The sequence below is a fragment of the Macaca nemestrina genome, chromosome 18, assembly GCF_043159975.1.
Source record: "Macaca nemestrina isolate mMacNem1 chromosome 18, mMacNem.hap1, whole genome shotgun sequence".
NCBI lineage: Eukaryota > Metazoa > Chordata > Mammalia > Primates > Cercopithecidae > Macaca > Macaca nemestrina.
In genome coordinates, this window is record NC_092142.1 from 30335227 (window position 1) to 30356966 (window position 21740).

A 21740-nucleotide genomic window follows, 5' to 3' on the forward strand; every position below is an offset into this window, starting at 1 on the left:
TGTTATAATTGAAAATATGAAAGGCATATGAATGATTACATCCTAATATTTGTCTGATTATATAGAAATGCATGACTGTCATGAGACATCCAATAGACATCAAATATCTAACAAGAAATATATAATTTGTTTATAATCTTGGCCCTCTACAAATTTCAGGGTTCACCATTTTGAGTATATTGTTCACGCTCCTTTCCTGTGACTGCTTCAGAGTCGTTCATTTATTAACACTGTGCATCTAAAATTGTCACTGCTGGTCATTTGGAAGAATCTCAGAAGTAGCAGGTTCTTGCTCTCATTCCAAGAGTGTATTCTCTGCTGAGTAGGGTGAGGGTGCACCCAGCTCAAGCCTCATCTGATCCACTGACAGGCTCAGCTATCTCCTGCCCAGGCAAGGGATGGGCTTCTCTATCCAGAGCTGAATCCTCAGGACCAGGCAGTGTGGCTGAAACAAGCCACTTCTTAGCAGGCAAGACACAACCTACCTGGGTGGTCATGGCATAGAAGGTCTGCTCCTGGGCACACAGAGGCCCCAGAGCCAGGCAAATTGAGTAAGCTTCTCCCAGGTCAGTGGAAAATGGACCTGCTGAACCAACACCTGGGGATAGGTTTTGATAAATGGCCTTTGACACACATTGCAAGGTCATCAAGCTTTCTGAAGTGACCACCATTGAACTCCTGGGGCCCATTAACTGTGCCACTTGCTACACCTAGTGTAAACCATGAAAGGCCCTCTGTGGTGGGCATCACAGGTCTCCTGGATTTCACTGCTGTGCAAAGCAGTGGAGGACTTTGGTTTCTTTTTCAACATCAAGCTGCGCTCCTCTCCTGAACGGTTCCCTGAAGAGGAAGCATGTGAGTGAGAGACTCGCCAAAACAGTGCTCACAGACCCTCATTGCCAGAACCTCCCATGCACCTTCAGGTAAACCTCGTTTGTCTCTTTCTCCATCCTGACCATCTCAGCACTTTAATGAAGTGAAGCTTAACCCCTTCTGAGTCCTCAAATATCCCCCGAGTTCTGGGGTCTCAAAAATTTTTTAGTCATTAAGAAACCCCCTTGCTGCTCAAGCCCTCTCTGAAAGTCTACTGCTTGTTTGCCCTTTGGGGGGTTAAAAAAAAGGCAAGATTCTACCTGCACTGTCTTGGCAGCTGTCCTTGGAATTGATTTTCATTTTCTTGAAATTTTCCTCATGTGAGCTCGACTCTGATTCTGCTGATAAAATAAGAGTTGGAGTAAGTGCCTCCTACCAAACACCCTCGAAGCTTTAGTTCATCCTGGACACCCAGGAGCTGAAGTTGTCACTAAACCCGGTCCCCTCTGTTCTCCAGAGTCCGGAACCTATAAGGTCCTGGAAGTCAAAGAGCTCCCAGTTTCCTTGCCAGGGGAGATTCTGTTGCTTCCCTGACTCTTTTCACCTTGAAAGAGTCAAATTTTCCCTCACCTAGCAGTGCTGTTTCTGGCTTTAAGCTTAATTTTCTCAGAATTCTTCTCTTCATTTAGATTGGGCTCTGATGCCAGTGCAACATGAAGTTTAGGTGACTCACCTCTCTTATGCACAGAGTCGCATAGTCTATCTCTGATAAATATTTCTGGATCAGTCTTTCAAGTGAAAGTCTTCTGCCAGTGTCATGAGTGAACACATTTCTCAAAGCCTCCTCAGGGACCTGAGCCATTTCCCATTCCTAATTTCAAAATAAAACCCCAATAAAGACACATAGCTCAGTATTCCTGATTCCAACCCTCGTTGGAGACTTCACAGGAACAGCCCAATGCCTTACTTTGCCTTTCCATGTGCTTCTCACTGGAGTGGGAGGAGGGGGTCTTGCCTTTTGCTTTGAACAGTTTCTTCTCATCTGAGCCCTTTTCTATAAAGGAGATCTGTTTGAAAGAAGGATGGTCAGTGGGACATTGGATGGAGGAGCAGTGGGGGATCATAGTCTTTATTTTTTTTTTCTCATGTTCAAACTCAAATGAAAGCTGCTCTCTCTCACATGTCCCAATTCACAGTGTGAGTTATTCTCTTAGACCCGCCTCTTATATGTCCCTCAGCTGGGCGTGGCTTGTTCTTATTGGCTGAACAGTTTTCTTCTTCCTTCCTCATTAGGGCCTCAATAAGAAAAGTTTCATGCTGTAGTTTTACTATGGACCTAAACACAGTTAATGGGAGACATTTTCTGGGTCTTGCCATAGTGTCAAAAACAAAAACTAAAAAAGTCAGGGGCGCAGAAATCAGAAGATAGGGGAATCATTTTTTCTAATTTCTGTCCCGATTCCTACCTGGAAGTATTTTGATCCTGCTTGTTTTTCAAGATGCAGAATAAACATATCTATATTGAACTGTTTCAATATACATTTTGCAAAGAAAGAGCATTATACATAGTGTTAAAATCATGTACATAGATGTTATAATTTTTCAAATGCTTGGAAATGTCAAAGTAAAATTATGGTTGATTGTATTAGATACATACATATATGATAAAATAAAAAGTGGAGAAAAAGTAAATACAAAAAAAAATTGCTATTTCTATCTTAACAAGGGGGAAGAGAATTAGATCAAACTGAATCGAATTGAATTGATTAGATTAGAGCTGGTAGTAACTTAATCAGCCTGTGATTCCTGAGGCAGCAAAAAGTCTAGGTGGAAAGAGAAACTTTCCCCCTTTGTCACCCTTCCTCAAGGCTCTACTTTGTTTTTTAGAATTTATTCAGTCTCTCTGGTAAAACTGGACTTGGTCCCAAACAGGTAACACAACTGAGCACAAGAAAAACAACCTAGATCCTGAGCATTCAGCTTGTGTCTTCACACAACAGACACCACCTGAGTCCCATAAAAGCCTGTGTTGTTTCCCAACATCCACCATTGAGACATATTCCAGAGCAGCCTCTTAAAATCACCTAAACAAGATGGAACAAGGTATGGTGGAGCTTCCAGGCTCAGGACAGCTGCCTCATTCCTTGTTCCTGAGAAATCTCTATCTGCTGGTTAGAGCTATCAAACTGTAGAAGACTTAGTTCATGTCCCAGCAAGTGTCCCCTAAAAGGACCTTCTTATTTTTCCCTCTTCTGAGAAAAGCATGCAGAAATAAGAACTTCTATGTTAGAGAGGACTCAGTCTTCAACTCTCAGATAGCTTGCTTGACTGATGAACTGATGCCCTGAGGAGGGGAAAGATCCAGGGAAGAGTCTGTGCTGGTGACTCGGTGTTTTCCCAGCTGTGCTGTTTGTGTGCAAATAGTGGAACCCAAAAAAAATCGGGTGGTAGACAGACAGACACTGCCTAATAAAATTGTCTGAATTTAAATAGGATTTAAATGGAACTTATAATATCATTATATATTGATACTATATTATATATAATTTATTTGATAATAAACAAGTTGTGAATATTATGTTATAATATCTTAAGCAGTCATTTACACAGAGCAGATAATATTCTCAGATTCTATTAAGTTTATAAGTTGTTATTACAAAATTTAACACAATTTTCTTATTAATTACCTAACAAAAATTTAATGTTATTATAATATCATAGTAATACATATGAATTGTGATACCTTAATATATTGTGATGTCATAATACATATGAATTGATGTCAAAATATATTGTGCTGTCATAATACATATGAATTATGATATCATAAAATATTGTGATGTCATGATACATACGAATTATGGTGTCATGTATATTGTGATGTCATGATATATATAAATTATGGTATTATAATATATTGTGATGTCATAACACATATGTGATATCATATTTATTTATATTTATGGTATAATAACTGTAAAATTTTGTCAGTTAATTTTATAAGAAAATTGAGTTAAATTGTGTAACAACATTAACATATAAAGAAGCTTAGAGTCATGTTGAAAGACGAAAGAGGAGCAGGCATCTCACATGGTAGGGGTGGGAACAGGAAAGATGGGGGAGGGATAGGCCTCACTTTTAAACCAACAGATCTCGTGAGTACTCACCATGACAAAAACAGCACAGAGCCATGAGGAATCCATCCTTATTCTTCAACCACCTCCCATCAGGCCCACCTGTAACATTAGGGATTAAAATTTAATATAAGATTTGGAGGGGACATATAACTATATCATATGACTGTTAGAAAAACAGATGAAACACTCATGGTTTCTATTGTTCAGATACTTTCATTCCAGAGCAAATGGCTAAATGATTGAATTCAATATTCTGTGGTCAGAAGAGAGAAGGCAGGTGTACAGGGGACTTTGGCTACATTTGTTCCCCTTCCCTTATGCTGCTGTTGTGAGTTCCGATGTCACCACCTGAAGGGCGATTCATGGACAGAAGAATAATTGTTATTGTTGTGATTATTCCTATTTCTTTTACCTTAGTAAAAATAATTTTTTTAGCTTCTCATTTAATTGTCCTAAAATACACTAAGTGTTTTTTTAATTCCTTGTTATTGTGTGTTATAAAAATTGACAGGGAAATGGCTAAAATAGATTAAAACTATACAAACTCTAGGAGTCAAGTTTTTACAAGGAAGGCTTAAGAAAGACAGAACTAGAAATACTCCACCAGCATAGACATCAGCCACATGGGGCCCACTTTCTGTCCCAGCCCTGCCAAGATCCACCCTCTTCTAAGGCCTCATCTAAGTTGGGCTTCACCCTAGAATCTCCTCTCACAGAACGAATTAAAGGAGATCAGAAATTATACATTTGTGGATGACAATTTCTTTTTCATTGAAGCCAGTGCTTCTACAGACATCCCACCTAGCAACCTGGAATTCATTTCTGCAGATCCAGTAGTTCCTCTACAAGGCACAAGAAAGTCAATATAAATACCAAAAAATCTCTCTGAACAGTTCACCCTTTCTTTCTGTATTCCTCTCATCTGTCTACACCGCTTTTATTCTACACATTTTCTTTACAGGTAAATTATTTTAAAAATGAAAGAAAAAATAGAAATACTGGGCCATTCAATCCTGGGAATTACAGAAAGTTTAGCACCCAACTCCTAGGAAGCTATAAGGATGAACTCACCATATGATGTTTCCAGCACAGCTGTGTAACATACTTCTGAACACATAGTACATGCTCAATAAACACTGTATTAACTAATGTATACATGTTTTTCAAATGCAGGCCTACTCTAACATTGATGCATTCTCTAGCATCTGAAAACTTTAAAGAGCCAGCAGAGAATAACCTGCTTGTTAATGGTGATTGCTGATTTCCACTTTGGGCCAAAAGTATTTATGTTGTGATAACAGTGTTGGGTGTCAGGAACTGTGTGTCCTCTGATGACTTTCTCTAGCTGAGTGGATATACTGTGAGAAACATCAGCATTAAGAGAAAACTTTTTTAAAGAAGCCAATTCATGGACCCCTTCCAAACCTGCAGAATTACATTACATTACATTAATTACATTACTAAGAGAGAATGTAATCAGAGAGGAATCAGAAATGATTTATATGTACATTGAAACTTAAGAGGCAAGACTTAGCTAAGTGTCTCTCAGCCTAGGCTTCCAACCATAATCACACGACCACTTTAAAAAAATACCATCACCTGTACTCTCCTCACAGATTCTGTCAGTTAATCTTGATTGGAGCATCCATATGGCTTTTATTAGGAAGTCAAATTGTCCTTCTTTGATGATTACATAATATTATATCTAGAAAAATCTAAAGACCACCATAACAATTTTATATTTGATACATGAATTTACTAATGTTTCAGGATATGAAAATCAATGTACAAGAATTAATAGCATTTTTATACACTGATGTTGATCAAGCTGAGAACCAAATTAAAAAGTCAATTTCTTTTAAAATAACTATGCAAAAGGTAAAATACCTACAAATACAATGACTCAAATAGGCCAAAGATCTCTAGAAGGAAAACTACAAGACACTGAAGAAATAAATTGTATATGACACAAATAAATGAAAAAAACTCCCATGCTCATGGATTGGAAGAATTATTATCATTAAAATGACCATACTACCCCAAACAATCTACATATTAAATGCAATTCCTACCATAATGCCAATGTTATTTTTTATAGAATTAGAAAAACATTTTAAATTCATGTGGAACCATAGAAAAGCCTGAATTGAATGGGCAAAGCAAATTTAAGCAAAGAAAAGAAAGTTGGAGATATTATGTTACCTGACTTGAAATTATACTAGAAGGCTTTAATAACCAACACAGCATGGTACTGTTAAAAATAGAGGCATTGATGAATGGAAAAAAACAGAGAACCTAGAAATAAACCCACATACCTACACACAACTGATCTTTTACAATGTCAACAAAAACATACACTGGGGAAATGACATTCAATTCAACTTACTGTGCAAGAAAACTTATATTGCTGTGTGCAGAAGTATGAAATGAAATCCCTAACTCTCACCATATAGAAAAATCAACTCAATATGGATTAAAAGATTAAAATGTAAGACCTGAAATGATAACAATTCTAGAAGAAACCCTATGATAAACACTTCTAGATATTGGCCTGAAAAATAATTCATGACTAAAATCTCAAAACCAGATGCAACAATAACAAAAATAGAGAAATGGAACTTAAACTAAAAAGCTCCTTAAAGGGTGTTTTAATTAACAGGTGAGCAGACAACCTATGGAATAAAAAAAATGTTTGCAAACTATGCATGTGACAAAGAACTTATGTTCAGAATATACAAGGAAATCAAACAGCTCAACAAGAATAAAATAAATAACCTCATTAAAAAGCAGGCAAATAAAGGGAACAGATATTTTTCAAAAAGACAATGATGGCCAACAAGCATGTGAAAAATGTTCAGTGTTGCCAATGGTCAGATAAATGGCAATTAAAATCCACAATGAAATACCATTTTACACCATTCATAACGACTAATTATTAAAAAGCAGAAAAATGACAGATATTGGCATGGATACAGAGAAAAGAGAATACTCATACATTTTTTGTGGGAATGTAAATTTCTACAACCTCTATAGAAAACAGTTTAGAGATTTCTCAAAAAATTAAAAATAGAACTTCCATTTGATCCAGCATTCCCACTACCATCTATCTACCCAAAGGAAAATAATTCATTACATAAAGAATATACCCACACTCATGTTTATTGCGCACTATTCACAACAAAAAAGATATGGAGTCAATTTAAATTTATCAATCAATGGTTGAATAAAGAAAATTCACTATACATTTACACCATGGAATACTACTCAGCCATAAAGAAGGATAAAATTATGTCTTTGGCAGCAACATGAATGGAACTGGAGGCCATAATTTTAAGTGAAATAACTCAGAAACAGAATATCAAATACTATATTTTCCTCACTTATAAGTAAGAGCTCGATAATGCATACGCTTGGATATACTGGAGGCTTAGAAAGATGGGAGGTTGTTAGAGGGTTAAGAAATTAGAAAATACCTCATTGAAACAATGAGGACCTTTCAGATGATTGTTACACTGAAAGCCTTCATCACTATGCCACACGTTCCTGAGATGAAACTGCATTTGTACTGTCTAACATATTAATAAAGAGAAAAATAACTGAGTTTTATCAAGCGGGCAGACTGAATAGACCTCATAATTTTCATAAATATTTAGATTAGGCAGTAAAATAATATTAGTAAAAATAAATTAAAAATCATACTGGTTTTTTTTTTTTTTTGAGACAGACTCTCACTCTGTCGCTAAGGCTGGAGTGCAATGGCACTGTGTTGGCTCACTGCAACCTCCGTCTCCTGGGTTCAAGTAATTCTCCTGCCTCGGCCTCCTGAGTAGCTGGGATTACAGGTACTTATCACCACCCCTGGCTAGTTATATATGTATGTATGTATGTGTATATATATATATTTTTTTTTAGTAGAGACAGGGTTTCACCACGTTGGTCTCGAACTCCTGACCTCAGGTGATCGATCCACCCACCTCGGCCTCCCAAAGTGCTGGGATTACAGGTGTGAGCCACTGCACCCAGCCAAAAATCATATTGTATTTTTAATAATAGTATAAAAAGATAATGTGATGAATAACAGTAGTACTTAGCACATACAATATGTTAGGCAAGATTCTAAGCCATTAGACATTTGTAGACAGAATATTTGATGGTATAAAATAAATAACACAAAGATTCATTGGCAATGACAAATTGAAATATTTTTAATCATATTAGATGATACTAAAACCATTATAAAATTTACTGTTTTGTGTCATAATAAAGGATCATAATGTTAAATAACTTCATTAAAAAGTTTGACTGAGGCATATAGACAAATGGGCAGTATGTTTACCGGTAAACAGAGGATACACATTATTTTCAAAGACAAAAAAAAAGATTATTTATTTATTTATTTATTTTGATTGGGGAGCAGCTTTATTAGCCGGGGATATAGTGGGGTCCTCTCACTGGGAGGTGTGGTCTTCCACTGGTCACACCCGGCAGTGGTCCAGGACAAGCCATGCAATTCAGTGCTGGGCTCAGCTCCGTGCCGGGTCTTCGAGAAGGCGAACTGTGCAGGGAAGCAGTAGCTGTGGCATCCTTACCGCCTGCTCCGGCCTGGTGCACTGGGTCCCTGGTACTGTTCAGGCTCCCGCCGAGCCTGCGTCTCTGTAGGGCAGCGACCCACCTGGCTCAGAACCTTATCGTTAGAGCCCAGTTCGATGCAGGCCAGGCATTTTTGCTTCCTCCACTTGGGCTGGACATTGCACTCGGGTATCTTCTGGTCCTTCCTCAAGCCGCTTGTCTGCTTAAATTCCAGCCTCACAAATGTTCCAGCTGGGAAGGGCGTGTCCACAGCGCCTTTCGGTGCCTGCACTCCCGTGGCCTCTGCCTTTGCAGGCCTCAGCGGAGCGCCTCCTCACATTAACAGTGAAGGCTATGTCACTGCAGAAGATATTGAGGTGGAAAATGAGGGGAAAAAACCGCCCCCCGTGTATCAGAGTAATTGTCATTAGATAAACTGTGTTGCAGGAAGGGTCACTCTTTATCATTACTGCTGTAAAACCTGCTGCAATTGGAAGAGAAAATGATCTGGAACATACTGTTTGAATCCCTGAAGTTGGTGTCAGTAAATTTCATGCAGAAATTTATTTTGACCATGACTTACAAAGTTATGTCCTTGTAGATAAAGGCAGTCAAAATGGAACAATTGTTCCTGGAAAACGGATGGTTCAGCTGCAAACTAAATGTGAGCCTTATGTCCTTGAGCATAGACATGAAGTGAAAATTGGAGAGAATGTGTTACCCTTTCACATTCACCCTGGCAGCCATACTTGTGATGGCTGGCAGGTTAGAGCTCACCTTCGCCTTGATAAGAAAGATGAATTGTTTACTGGTCCAACACTAAGTAAGGAGAAAAAAGAGTTGGGAATAAGAAAATAATTAAAGAAAATACGAGTAAAATATGGTTTCAGAGTACAGACTATGAAGATGAATAGACATTGAAGAATCTAAAATATAAAGATAGAGCTGGAAGACATATGGAGCAGATTGGAAGTTAAAGAGCTTTCAAAAAGATGATGCTCCTGCATCTGTTTCTTCTGAAACTACTGACAGCAACAAAGGTCAGAGGATGTTGGAGAAGATGGATTGGAAAAAAAGAGAGGGTCTGGGAAAGGATGGTGGGGAATGAAAACTCCGATTCAGCTTCAACTTCAGCTTCAGTGAACACATGTAGGCTTGGGGACACACAATCCATAACTCAATTGAAGATGTTCACATTTTCCAAAACAAAAGCAAACAAACGGTGACAAAGCATGAGATAGGCATGTTGAAAACTTCCCAGAAATGAAACCTTAAAGAGATGACCTAGGGACCACGCCTTGGGTAAAAGGGACTGTAGAGTGAGGTTAATCATAGAAGAAAACTGAAGCTTTAAAAACAAACAGAGTTTGGAAACTATTATTTATTTTATTTTATTTTTTGCAGAACTTTTCTCCCCAAAAGAGTCTGTGGCACAGAGGAACTGTGTCACAGTTTACCCTTTCCTGATTCAGAAATGTGTAATAAAGTTTGGCTTGAAGGTTTTTAAAACCATATTTAAAAATAACAAATAGTAACTGAATCAAGTTATGCAGCAAGTGGACTAAAGTTTACAGGGGACAGATGAGTTTATCAAACTTCATTATTTTATTTTGTCGTTTATGACATCCATATAAGGACAAAACCATATAAGCAAGACTCATGTAACCACTAACGACTTAATGTACATTTGTCTTTGTACCATATATTCACAGTAAGATGTACAGCAAAAAAAATCAAAAGTTTATAAAAATACATGACTATATGCATCCTTGTTTATGTCCTTTAGAACCTAGTTAAAAGAACCTCTTATACTTGAAACAGCATAAATAATATTATTGAGAAACGAATGAATAGATGACATATTGTAGAAAATTAGTCTTTTATTGTTTTCTTCTGTGAAGAATCTGTTGATTTGTACTACATATTTAGCATTTATATTTGGTTTGTTTCATAGCATATCTATGTAAATATTCATAGATATTTACATATAAACAGCTAAGTACAGTATTGAAATAGTGTGCTGGCATTTGTAGTTTTCATAGGTATTATTGCAGGCAATGCGGAGTTGCACCAGATAAATCTGATTTCTAGTACAAAAGGAATACTTAGCCAGGCCTCAAGCTCAAGATATTTGTTGGAAATGTCCTCAATTGCAATAAAAACATTACAACATTTTTAAAAAAGCTCTTTTCAATAAATTCTGAATTAAACAGAAAATTTAAATTATACCTTATATGGAGTTAGGAAAGTGCTAATGAGGTAAAATGGCAATTGAAGCTGAAAGATCCAAATTCAGGTAAATAATTTTACCCATATTGATTTTATATTAAAGGAAACAATGATTCTGACTATATACTATTAACTGCAGTTAAGTATTTCAGAAATGTGCACGTAATACATAACTAATTCTCTAATGGTAAAAAAAATCACATTCTACAAATTATTACAATATGGTCTATAAAAGAGAGTGGCATTTCAAATAAAGAAACTTGGAATTTCTCATGAGGTGGTGATCTATGCCATAGAAAATCTATGTAAAATATGTTATTCATGTATGCAACTGTTGATATTTCTGTTTTTCAGGAAAGTGACATCCTTTAAAAACTTAACAGAGATAACTAAAATCACCAGGAAGTTACAAGACTTCAAAAAATGCCTAATGTAGTTGAAAGAAAAGTATGGAAACTTCTCAAGACCAGAAGTAAATAAAGGTAATGATTCAGAGAAGTAATCAACCTAAGAGGCCAGTGCTCCACTCAGATGCATCTGATCACAAGGATGCCAGATGATGTGGGTTGTTCAGCTTCTGACAAGGCACATGGAATAAATATAGATAAACTGCCTGCTGGCATCCAGAGTGTGCAGTCTTCCATATGTCAGAACTAAATTATAAATTATGTTGTACAAAGGGACATAAGCTACTAGCATGAAGCATTAGATTTTAGATTAAATTATGTGGCACACAAAACTCAGATATGAGGTTTATATTTAAATGTTTGCCAATATAATGAAAAACAAGAAACTAAAATAATGTGGGAAAAAAATCTATGAAAAATCTATGAAATGCTGAGCACAATTAATGTAGTCATATACTTTATAGAAGGCAAATTAATATAAAATACAAATATACTTACATATGAAGATCAGATGAGAAGAAATGAAAAACATTTAATTATTTTCTAGACTATATAAACAGGAAGGCAATATTCAAAGAATCTGTGACTCATGTTTCAGAAATCAGAAACAAGACATGAATCCTATCAAAGTTTAGAATGTAATAAGTCAAAAAAGATAAATTAAGGAATACTTAAAAGAAATAATGGTTTAGGTTATTGTGAATACTGCTTCAATACACATGAAAGTGCAATTATCTTTTTAACATACTGATTTTATTTCCTTTTGATATATACCCAGTGAGATTGCTGGGTGATATACATGGTAGTTTTATTTATAATCTCTTGAAAAACCTCCATGCTGTTTTCCCTAAGGGTTGCACAAATTCACATTCTCACCAACAGTGTATAAGTGCCCGTCTATGGATGAATGAAGAATATGTTATATACATACATAGACACACACACACATGCAAACACACAAGGTAATAATGTTCAGTGAGAAAAGAGAATGAACTGCTGTCATTTATATCAACATTGATGAATCCAGAGGACATTATGTTAGAAGAAATAAGCCAGTCACAGAAAGAAAAGACCACATGATGTCACTCATATGTGAAATAAAAAAAAAAGTTGATCTCATAGAAATAGAGAGTAGACTGGTGGTTACCAGAGGCTAGGGAGAGTGAAGGGATGAAAAAATGGGGAGAGGTTTGTCAAAGTTACAAAGTTACAGTTAGAAAAGGAGAATAAATTCCGGTGTTCTATTACACAGTAGGGTGTCTATAGCTAACAAGAATGTCCTATTTATTCTAACACAGCTAGAAGAGAGGATTTTGAATTTTATCCGCACAAAGAAATAATAAATATTTAAATTGCTAGATATGCAAATTACCCCAACTGGGTGATTGTACAGTATATACATGCATTGAAACATCACACTGTACCCCATAAATATGTACAATTATTGTATCAATTATAAATAAAGTGTCTTAAAAAAAGAATAATGATCAACCTGCATGACACAAAAAAGAAGAAAACCTTTTAAAAGCAGTGAGATAGAAGACAGATAACCTATAAAGCTGAGGGCAAACTCTTACCTCTGTATCAAGTCAGAAAACTGAAAAATTAATATCAATAAAATATTAACATAAAAGCTTCTGGACACCATAGAAATCTATTAACAGGGTGAAAACACAACCTCTAAAATAATAGAAATTATGTGCATCTGACAAGGAGTTAATATCCAAAATATACAAGGGACTCAACTCAATAGCAATAAAAATCAAAAAAACAAAACTACAGAATAAGCAAAAGACCTGAATAGACATTTTTTCCAAAGAAGACCCAACGAAATGCTCAACATCACTAATCCTCCAGAAAATGCAATCCAAACCATATGAGGTAGTTCCTCACCCCATTTTGAATGGCCATTATTAAGAAGACAAAAGATAACAAGGTGTGATGAAGATGTGGAGGAAAGGAAACACTTATACACTGCAGGTGTTAATGTAAATTTAGTACATTTTTAGATTTATTTAGTCATTTAGTTTTTAGAAACCTGTATGGAAAACTATACAGGTTTCTCAAAACAGAAACCAAAAACCTAAAAATGCAACTGCCATATAATCCGCAATTCCACTATTCAGTATAGATCAAAAGGAAATAAAATCAGCGTGTTGAAGAGATAACTGCATTTCCATGTTTATCATGCCACTACTGACAGTAGCTCAGATATGGAATCAATCTTAGTGTCCATCAAGGGATAAACGGATGAAACAAATGTGTTGTATACACACAATGAAATACGTTTTAACCGTAGAAAGAATAAAATCCGGCGCTGTGCGCTAACGTCGGCCTCTGACAAGGCCGCCCTGCTCCTGTTTCCGGCCTGGTCGCGGCCCAGACAACTGGGCGTCCTACCGCCGTCCATCCTTCAGGATCCCCCACCCTCCGCCTCCCAACAGCTCAGGCTTTTGAGGTCGCGCGGCTGCTGCAGCAGCTTGGAATTGGAGAAGCCTAGTCCTGCTCTCTGGACAGAAACAGGAGCCCCGTGGCAGCCGCGGTACTAGAGGCTCCTGTTCTCCGCAGGTGCCACCTCAGAGCTTGCCATGTCTCCTATACCCGGAGCCAGTCCGCAGCTCATTGCCGAGTTACTCCTACTAGCAGCGGCCGGGGAGGGACTGAAGCGGCGGGACGTTTCAGGGGAGCTTAAGAAGGAGGAACCACAGCCGCCACGTCCTCTCTTTCCCCAGGGATGTGCAGAATTACAATGAAATTATGACTCCTCATCCTGCGCATTACCAATGGGAAAACTGGAGTCTAGAAAATGTTGCCACCATTTTACCCCACCGGTTCCCCAGTAGACATATTTAGGTGATAAAGTGCTCCCGAATGCATTTGCACAAATTCAGGTGCCGTGATAGTTTTCTGAAAAGTAACATGTTTTGTTCCCCAGAACACGATACTGACTCTGGAGCTTTTAAGCACTTTTATATGTTATTAGTTAATGCTTGTAAGTCAGAGTAGTTTATGAAAGAAAAATTTGAATCATTGAAATAAAGACTCCACAGCATCTAATTGTAGTCCAGTTCTTCTCATACTACAAATCGTTTCCAGGGAGAAAAACAGAGGACGTGTGAAAAATCTGATGAGGTGGCCATAAGTTCTTATCCACCATCCCTAAACGATGCATCTTTTATTTTGATTGGATTCAGTAAAGTTTGGGTTGTTTTGAATCAGTTTCTTTTTGAATTGAAGAAAGACAAGAACATAGATGCTTCCGTTAAAGGCATAAGAACAATGTATTGGCTGGGTGGTGATCATTCTGCAGGAAGCAATACTTGGGTTACTTAACCACAAGCCTTGAAAGAATTTGCACTAAGAAGGATTATTGTTCACATCCATATAACACTTCACCAAGTAAGTGACCCAATGAGATCTTCGATTTGAAAGGAACAAAATAAATTTGTTTAGATACTTGGGGATATTGGTATGCTGGTGACTAGCCGAATTCATTTCACAAAGGAAGCTCCCTACATAGAGAATCCCTTCAGAGTTCATGAAGTATTTTGAGACTACAAGTATGTTAATGTACTCGTTCAGTGGAAGAGCACAAGCACTTTGAGTGCTAAAATTCAGATAATGAAATGTAATTCACAGATGCATTGTCAGTTGGGGGCATGGGGGGAAACACACATTCCTGAAACATCAGTGTAGTGTGCGACAATATTTCTTACTTGGTAATGTGAGCAGTTTTTAATTAGGATTGGGTTAGAATTAGTTAATTTGAAATCTAGCAAGGTGGTTTGCGATAATACTGAGGCAATATAAGACCCTTAAAAGTGAAAGTTACAACATAGTTATTGTAAAAAGTAACCAAAATGGTTTATCTTGGAAATAGTTGATTTTCTGAGTAATGTTACTAATTTTTGTAACATTTTGACAGTAATTAGCTATTTTGGCACTTAAAACTTTAGTGGAAACATTTTATTTCTCTTCAAACAAAAGTAAAGGCATAATGTTGTTTCCTGTCATTTTGGAGTAACTGTACCCTGCCTCTTGTGTTTTGTAAACTTATTGACTCATTCTTTAGTGTGCCACCAAGCACCTTTTTCTTGAGAGTCAAAATATATTTGTTTCCCAGTGTCCAAATATGTACAATAGTGTAAAGGTGGTTTTTAAAAACATAGCTGGGTGTGGTGACATGTTCCTTTATTCCCAGCTACTCAGGCGGCTAAGGCAGGAGGATCCCTTGAGCCCAGGCTGTAATGTACCATAAATGCGTTTATGACTAGCTACTGCACTCTAGCCTGAGCAATATAGTGAGACCTCATCTCTAAAATAAAGAAAACAAAACAAATTACACTTAAGCACTATCACTTAATTTTTCATTGACAGCCTCTGATTCTTTTGGATACGACATTCTGGCCAAAAACCAATTGCTTGGAAAATTGTTTTAAATTAAGCATATGTTTCTATTTTGGATACAAATGTACTGCGGAGAAAATTTCAAATTTTTCATTACATTAGTCTTTTTGAAAGGGAACAACTTAGGTAAGCTAAATATATAATACTCTATTTCTTCATTCTCTATTTAAAAAGAAAACAGATTCCAAATATCTAAATCAACGTTTCTCTATAATCATGACTTTGTCTGAAAAAAAAAAAAATAGTTATTTTTGGCCAAAATGCAAAATTACATTGCTGTAAGAAAAGTTACAAGTGAAAGTTTAAACATTATCTAGTCTGAGGAGAGATCCACATATGAGTCACAATTTCAACTCTGAATTGCATCCATGTGTGAGATTTAGAATCTCACTAGTGGGCTCTGTCCATGTATGAAGGTGACAATCCTAATTGTTGGTTATGTGTGTCTATGAGAGTCACAAGTGCAAGCTGTTATGCAGCTGTCTATATATTCCAAGGGCTTTATAAAATACATGTGAGTTTCATAACCTTCTGTGACTTTTTACAAATAATAGACCAAAAATCTTAGTTGTTGCCCCAAGCCTAGCTATTAGAGTCAAAATTTCTCCTATTGTCTGGGTCCATGTAAGAAAGCCAGCATCATGACAGTTGCCTGGGCCTAGGTATAGGTTACAAACCCACCTGTGAGCAGAACCAGGGAGGAAAGTCACATCACCTGAATGCTGGGCCAGGAAAATGTCAATATCTCAACATGGGCAGAATCCACACAAGAAAGTCATCACCTTTGTGCTAGGCTCAGTGATATGTCACAATGCCCACGGTAGGCAGAACACAGTCAAAAGAGTCACATCACCTAGGTGCTGGGCCCAGCAATATGTCACAATACCCGTTGTTAACAGGGCCAAGTCATGAGTGGAGAGTCATATCACCTAGGTAATCTGCCCAGATTTATGTTACAAATCTACCTGAAGGCAGAGCACAGGCGGGAAAGTAGAGTCTCATCACCTAGATGATGGGCTCAGAGACACATTACAATGCCCCTTGTGGGCAGGGCCCAGTCAGGACAGTCACATCACCTAGGTGTTTGGGCCAGGTATATGTCATGATCCCAACTGTTGACAGGGCTCATGCAAGGGAATAAAGTCAATCAGATGCTGAGAAAAAAAAAATTGTATGTCAAAGTCACACCTACAGAAAGGTCCAGGGATGAGATTCACTGTCCCATACATGTTCTGGCTCAAGGTATAAGAGACAACACCTTCTATGAAGGTTAAAATATATGAATCACAATCTCAATGGTGGAGAGAATTCATGCATGAAATCTCTAACCTCACCTGCAAACACTGTCTAATTAGGGCAGCCACTGCCTCACAGGTGTGCTGAGTTTGGGTATAAAAGTCATCATTCTACCTGTGAACTAGATCCATGTATGATACTCACAATGCCAACTTTCAACTAATCTGAATGTGATATTCAGAATCTCAACAATGTGCTATGTCCACATGGAAGATGACATTCCTCATTGTATGCTGTGTGTGTATAGGAGAGTCACAATGTCATCTGTGTTCTGGGTCTTTGTAAGGCACTCTCTTTGCCATTTAAGAGCGTCATAAGTTCTGCATGAGAACGAAAAGCTGCTCTAAGACCTTCATAATGGTATAAACCCATGATCCTATGTGATGTCCTCAGTTCAGGCATGAGAGTTAATACCTGTCCTATTTGCTGGGTCCAGGTATGACAGACCTCAGTGTGCTTGTGAGCTGGGTCCAGAAATGGTCCACCATGCCATTTGTGGATGGATCCAGATATGACACTCACAGTTCCAACTGTGAACTGTTTCTGTGTGTGAGATCCAGGACCTCATGGGTGGGTTTTCTTCACATTTAATCCTAACTGTGGGCTGTGTGTGCATACAAGAGTCACAATCGAAATTTTGAGCTGGGCCCTGTTTTCACACTCTCTGTACCACCTTAGGGCATTATTTAATATACATGAGTGTTGTAATTCTCTGAGACCTCTGTTAAAGTAGAAAGCACAGGACCTTATCTGTTGCCGTAAACCTAGATAGAAGAGTCAACATGTCTTCTATTTCCTGGGACCGGGCATGAGAGACATTGTCATGCCTATGAGCTGGGTCCAGAAACGAGTCACTTTCCAACCTGTTGCCAGATCCACATATGACAGTCTGAATTCTAACTGTGGACTGTTTGCACATGTGAGATTCGGAGCCTCAACAGTGGGCTTTGTCCACGTGTGAGAAAGACAATCCGAATTGTTGCATAGTGTTTCTATGAGAGGTGGAATTTTACCTCTGTGATGGACTCTGATAAGACCTAAGTATTTTATGGAATATTCATAAGCATCATTGTCATCTGTAATCTTTATACAGTCAGGAAACACAGAACCTTACTGATTGTTCTAAGCTTAGCTATGAGAGTCAAAATCTCTTCTATTGGCTGGGATGTCACATGACAGTCATCATTATTTTTGTGACCTGAATCTAGGTATATGTCACAATCCTACCTGTGGTCAGAACCAGGCAGGAGAGTCACATCACCTGAATATTGAGCCACAGATATATTAGTATCCCCTCTGTGAGCTGAGCACTGCTAGGATTTTCACATCACTATTGTGCGGGGACTAATGATGTGTCACAATGTCCCCTGTGGTCAGAGCTCAGGCTGCAGGATTACATCACATGAGTGCTGGACTCGGCAATATGTCACAATCCCCTTTGGGAATGGGGCCTAAACAGGAGAGGACAATCACATCACCTGGAAATGAGGCCAGAGGTATATCACAATGCCACCTTCAAGAAGGGATTAGGCAAGAGGACCACATTACCAAGGTTATTGGCTTAGGCATATGTCAAAATCCAAACTGTGGGCTTTCTTCAGGCAGTATATTCAAATCAGTCAGGTTCTGGCTAGGCAAAGGTTTATGTCACAGTTATACCTGTGGGAAGGTCTAGGAATGGGATTTATATTCCTGCACATCTTCTGGGTTCAGGTGTAAAAATATGCACCTCATAAACTTTTACACACCTCATGTGTCCAAGTATGCAAGTCATGATTTCAGCAGTAAATTGGATCCATACGTGAAAGCCTCAATCTCAGAGAACAACCATTAGGAGGGTTAGAGTCTAACATATTTGCTGAATCTTGGTCAGAGGCTCATTGTCTCACCTGAAGGCTGGATCCACATGTGAGAGTAGTAACACCAATTTTGACTGCCTTTGAATGTGAAATTCAGAACTGCAACAGTGGGCTGTGTCCACATGGGCGTGTGGCAATCTTTACTGTTGGCAGTGTATGCAATGAGAGTCAAAATCTCACCACTGTGTTGGGTGTTGTTATATTATTCTTTGAACCAACTGCAGCCGTTTATAGTATGTGTGAGATTGCGTTCCACTCTGAAATGTTTGTGTGTATATGAACACATAATCTGACTTGTTGCTCCAAGCCTGAGGATGACATTTGACATTTCTTCTATTGACTGGTTCAGATGACAGTCATTACTTGCTGTGAGCTAGGTCCAGCAATGAGTCACCCATTTTACCTATGGCCAGATCCACGTGTGACAGTCCAAATTCCAACTGTGGACTGTGTCGATGAGTGACATTCAGGGCCTTGACAGTGGGCTCTGTCCATGTGTGAGATTGACTGTTTTAATGTAGGCTGTGTGCTGGGCCCTTTAATGACACTCTGTATAGAATATGCGTAAGTTTCCTAATACTTTGTGATCTTTCCAAAAGTAAGAGAACGAAGACATGATACATTGCCATAAACCAGCTAGAAGAGACAAAATATCTTCTATTGGTTGTGTCCATGTATGATAGTTATCATTATGCCTGTGAGCTGGACCCAGGTATACGTGAGGTATGAAGCCAGGTAGGGCAAGCCCTTCAGGTGGGGGGAGGAGCCAGCCTCTCCTGTGGGGTCCTGGACAAGTTAACACCCTCTTTGGGCCTCTTGTTTCCTCATCTGGAAAATGCAAAAAGCCTATTGTGCAGGCCTCACAGGGTCATGATAAGGCGCAAAGGAGAAAGGAAATTTTAGAATTATTGTGCCTGCCTCTTCCTGAGAGGGATGATGGTGAGAACAATGGTGATAGCCACATGCAACTGAGTCCTTGGGAGGCCCTGTGAGGAAGGTGTTGCTACCATCGCACTTCCCAGATGATGAAATGTTCTCAGGGAGACCTGGTTGCATGCCCAAGGTTACACACAAAATGAGTGTTGGAGCTAGGAGTAAATCTAGAATCAGGGCTCACTGGAGGTGGTGGGAGCATTGCACCAGCTGCCTCAGGCGGTTATCCAAGATCTGAGGTCGGTGGGGCTGCGGTATTACTCGGTGAGGAAAGCACAGTCTCACTGACCCTGTTTCTGACTCTGCTAGGTAGGGACCATTTCAGAGAGTGCAGATGGGGCTGCAGCAGTGGGTGAGTTGGCCCGTGGCAGGGAGGGTATCCAGGGAGTCAAGGACAGGGCTTCTCCCTCCCAGCTGGAGTTCTCCACATCAGGAGAGCAGGCTGTCTTCCTCCTCCAGCCCTGCCCTCTTGTGGCCACAATGCTTGAAATGCCTTCATTAGAGAGACCAGAGAAAGAGCCTGGGAGAGCTGGGCTCAGAGTGCATTAGACTAGGAAGTGTGAGGGTGGGGAAAACCTGACTTTGTGACTTATTAAAATCCCACCATAGAGGTAACAAGGAGGTGCTTGGTGTCTTTGGAGGTCAGCTATGAAAAGAGGGAAAGATTTGGGGCAAAGAGATTAAGGGTCCTTGGCTGCTCCGAGTGAGAGACTTGGGTACAGGGGTCAAGGAGACATGGGTTGGTGAGAGTTCAAAGGACACGCCTTGTGCGGGAAGCTGAGAACTGATGCTCATCACCACTACCACCTTGATAACACAGGGTGCTGTGCCCCCTCCCAGCATACTTCTTACTGACCGGCATATGCTGGAAATTGCCAGAGAGGATTGTATGGATGTGAATGAGACGGGCCGGCAGGCAGGGTGGGGACCAGGATCCTGAAGCTTGTGAGGACAGAGTCCTGGACTGAATCCTGAGATTGCAGAACTCAGCAAATCTTTTTTCCTGAGAGCCTACCAGATGCCCCTGTGAATGAGGGTGTCAGGTCCATCTTATCTATGAGTGACGGAGGCTCCAGCAAAGATGCCAACCCCTGCTCCTTGAGTAGTGAAGCTGCAGAGCTAAGTCTCACCTCTTAGGTGGTACCCATTGGAGAAGACAGAAACTGGGACCCTCCTAAGAGGGGCAGCTACTAAATTGTTGAGTAGCTTGTTTCCAAGGCCTGTTTCCCTGTCTATCATCACAGAGAATCGGGACAAAAGGTCACGGAGCCTCAGTGTCCCTTCTGTGGAGCCCAGAACCTGATGCAGGTCCAAGTCCTATTGTATGAACATGTCTTGACCCTTTTGGCCCTGGTGGTGGTGCAGCATAGGAAGTATAAGGGATGAGGTCTAGTCATGGGCCAGGGAGCCTTTCTCATGAATCTTGGCTGTCTACCTTCTAGGAAAATATAATCAACACTGATAAAGGAGGAAGGTGAGCAGCTGGCACTGTCGCTTTGAGGGAGGATGGGGATGTGAAAGTCAGAGACCACCCTGGGGAGGACAGTCCCTGACTCCATCCTCTGCATCTTAGATTTACTGGGACGGTTTGATTAGAGGAGTGTTTGATTAGAGGATTTGGTCCAAAGTCTGAGCCAAAGATCAGTGGAGGGTTTGATTAGAGGAATAAAAACAATGATAAATTCCTAGAGGAGAGACTGTTTATAATCAACTCTGAGAACAGGTTGGGGCTACATGGGATTGGAGGGGAGGGTGGAGCCCCTTAAAAGAAAAGCTCCAGAGACTGCCTCTGCCCTCTCCCTCCCCGACAAGTTCTCTTTATTATCTTCCACCCAGGAGTTGTCAGAATCCTGCCCTTCCTTTGATCTGCCTTTGTCTCCAGATCAAAGTCCTCCAGGAAATGCAGCTGCTTCAGTGACAAGAGATAATTATCATCTTCTGACAGAGGAGGAATTTGGGGTTTGGTCCCAGTCCATGAAGTGGCACAGTCAGAATAAAAGGTGAGGGCCTAGGAGGTTAACAGAGGGTAGAAGAAGACTCTATCTTCTGACCAGCTTCAGAGAGCCTGGGGCCATGGCTTCCTGGTCAAC

The 21740-nt window shown here is 39.3% G+C and overlaps 1 protein-coding gene and 2 pseudogenes across 1 annotated transcript; 2 read left to right on the forward strand and 1 right to left on the reverse strand.

Moving 5' to 3' along the window:
* Positions 1-16476, reverse strand: LOC105482987 (protein FRG2-like). Its single transcript, XM_071084472.1, has 4 exons — positions 16244-16476; positions 3981-4049; positions 1134-1211; positions 1-840 (listed from the first exon to the last, which is right to left on the reverse strand). The coding sequence occupies exons 2-4, from the start codon at positions 4003-4005 to the stop codon at positions 689-691; spliced, it is 255 nt and encodes an 84-aa protein (XP_070940573.1). The 5' UTR covers positions 4006-4049; positions 16244-16476; the 3' UTR covers positions 1-688.
* On the forward strand, positions 8408-9842 carry LOC105482986 (angiogenic factor with G patch and FHA domains 1 pseudogene; annotated as a pseudogene).
* On the forward strand, positions 12811-14962 carry LOC105482985 (mitochondrial protein C2orf69 pseudogene; annotated as a pseudogene).
* Positions 16477-21740: the final 5264 nt, after the last annotated feature.

Coding starts and splice junctions, on each gene's coding strand:
- LOC105482987 (XM_071084472.1), bottom strand. CDS start 4,005: ATGGCTCTGTGCTGTTTTTGTCATG. Junction 1,212..3,980: donor TCTGTGCTGTTTTTGTCATG/GTGAGTACTCAC, acceptor TTTTATCAGCAG/AATCAGAGTCGAGCTCACAT. Junction 841..1,133: donor CAGCTGCCAAGACAGTGCAG/GTAGAATCTTGC, acceptor CTTCCTCTTCAG/GGAACCGTTCAGGAGAGGAG.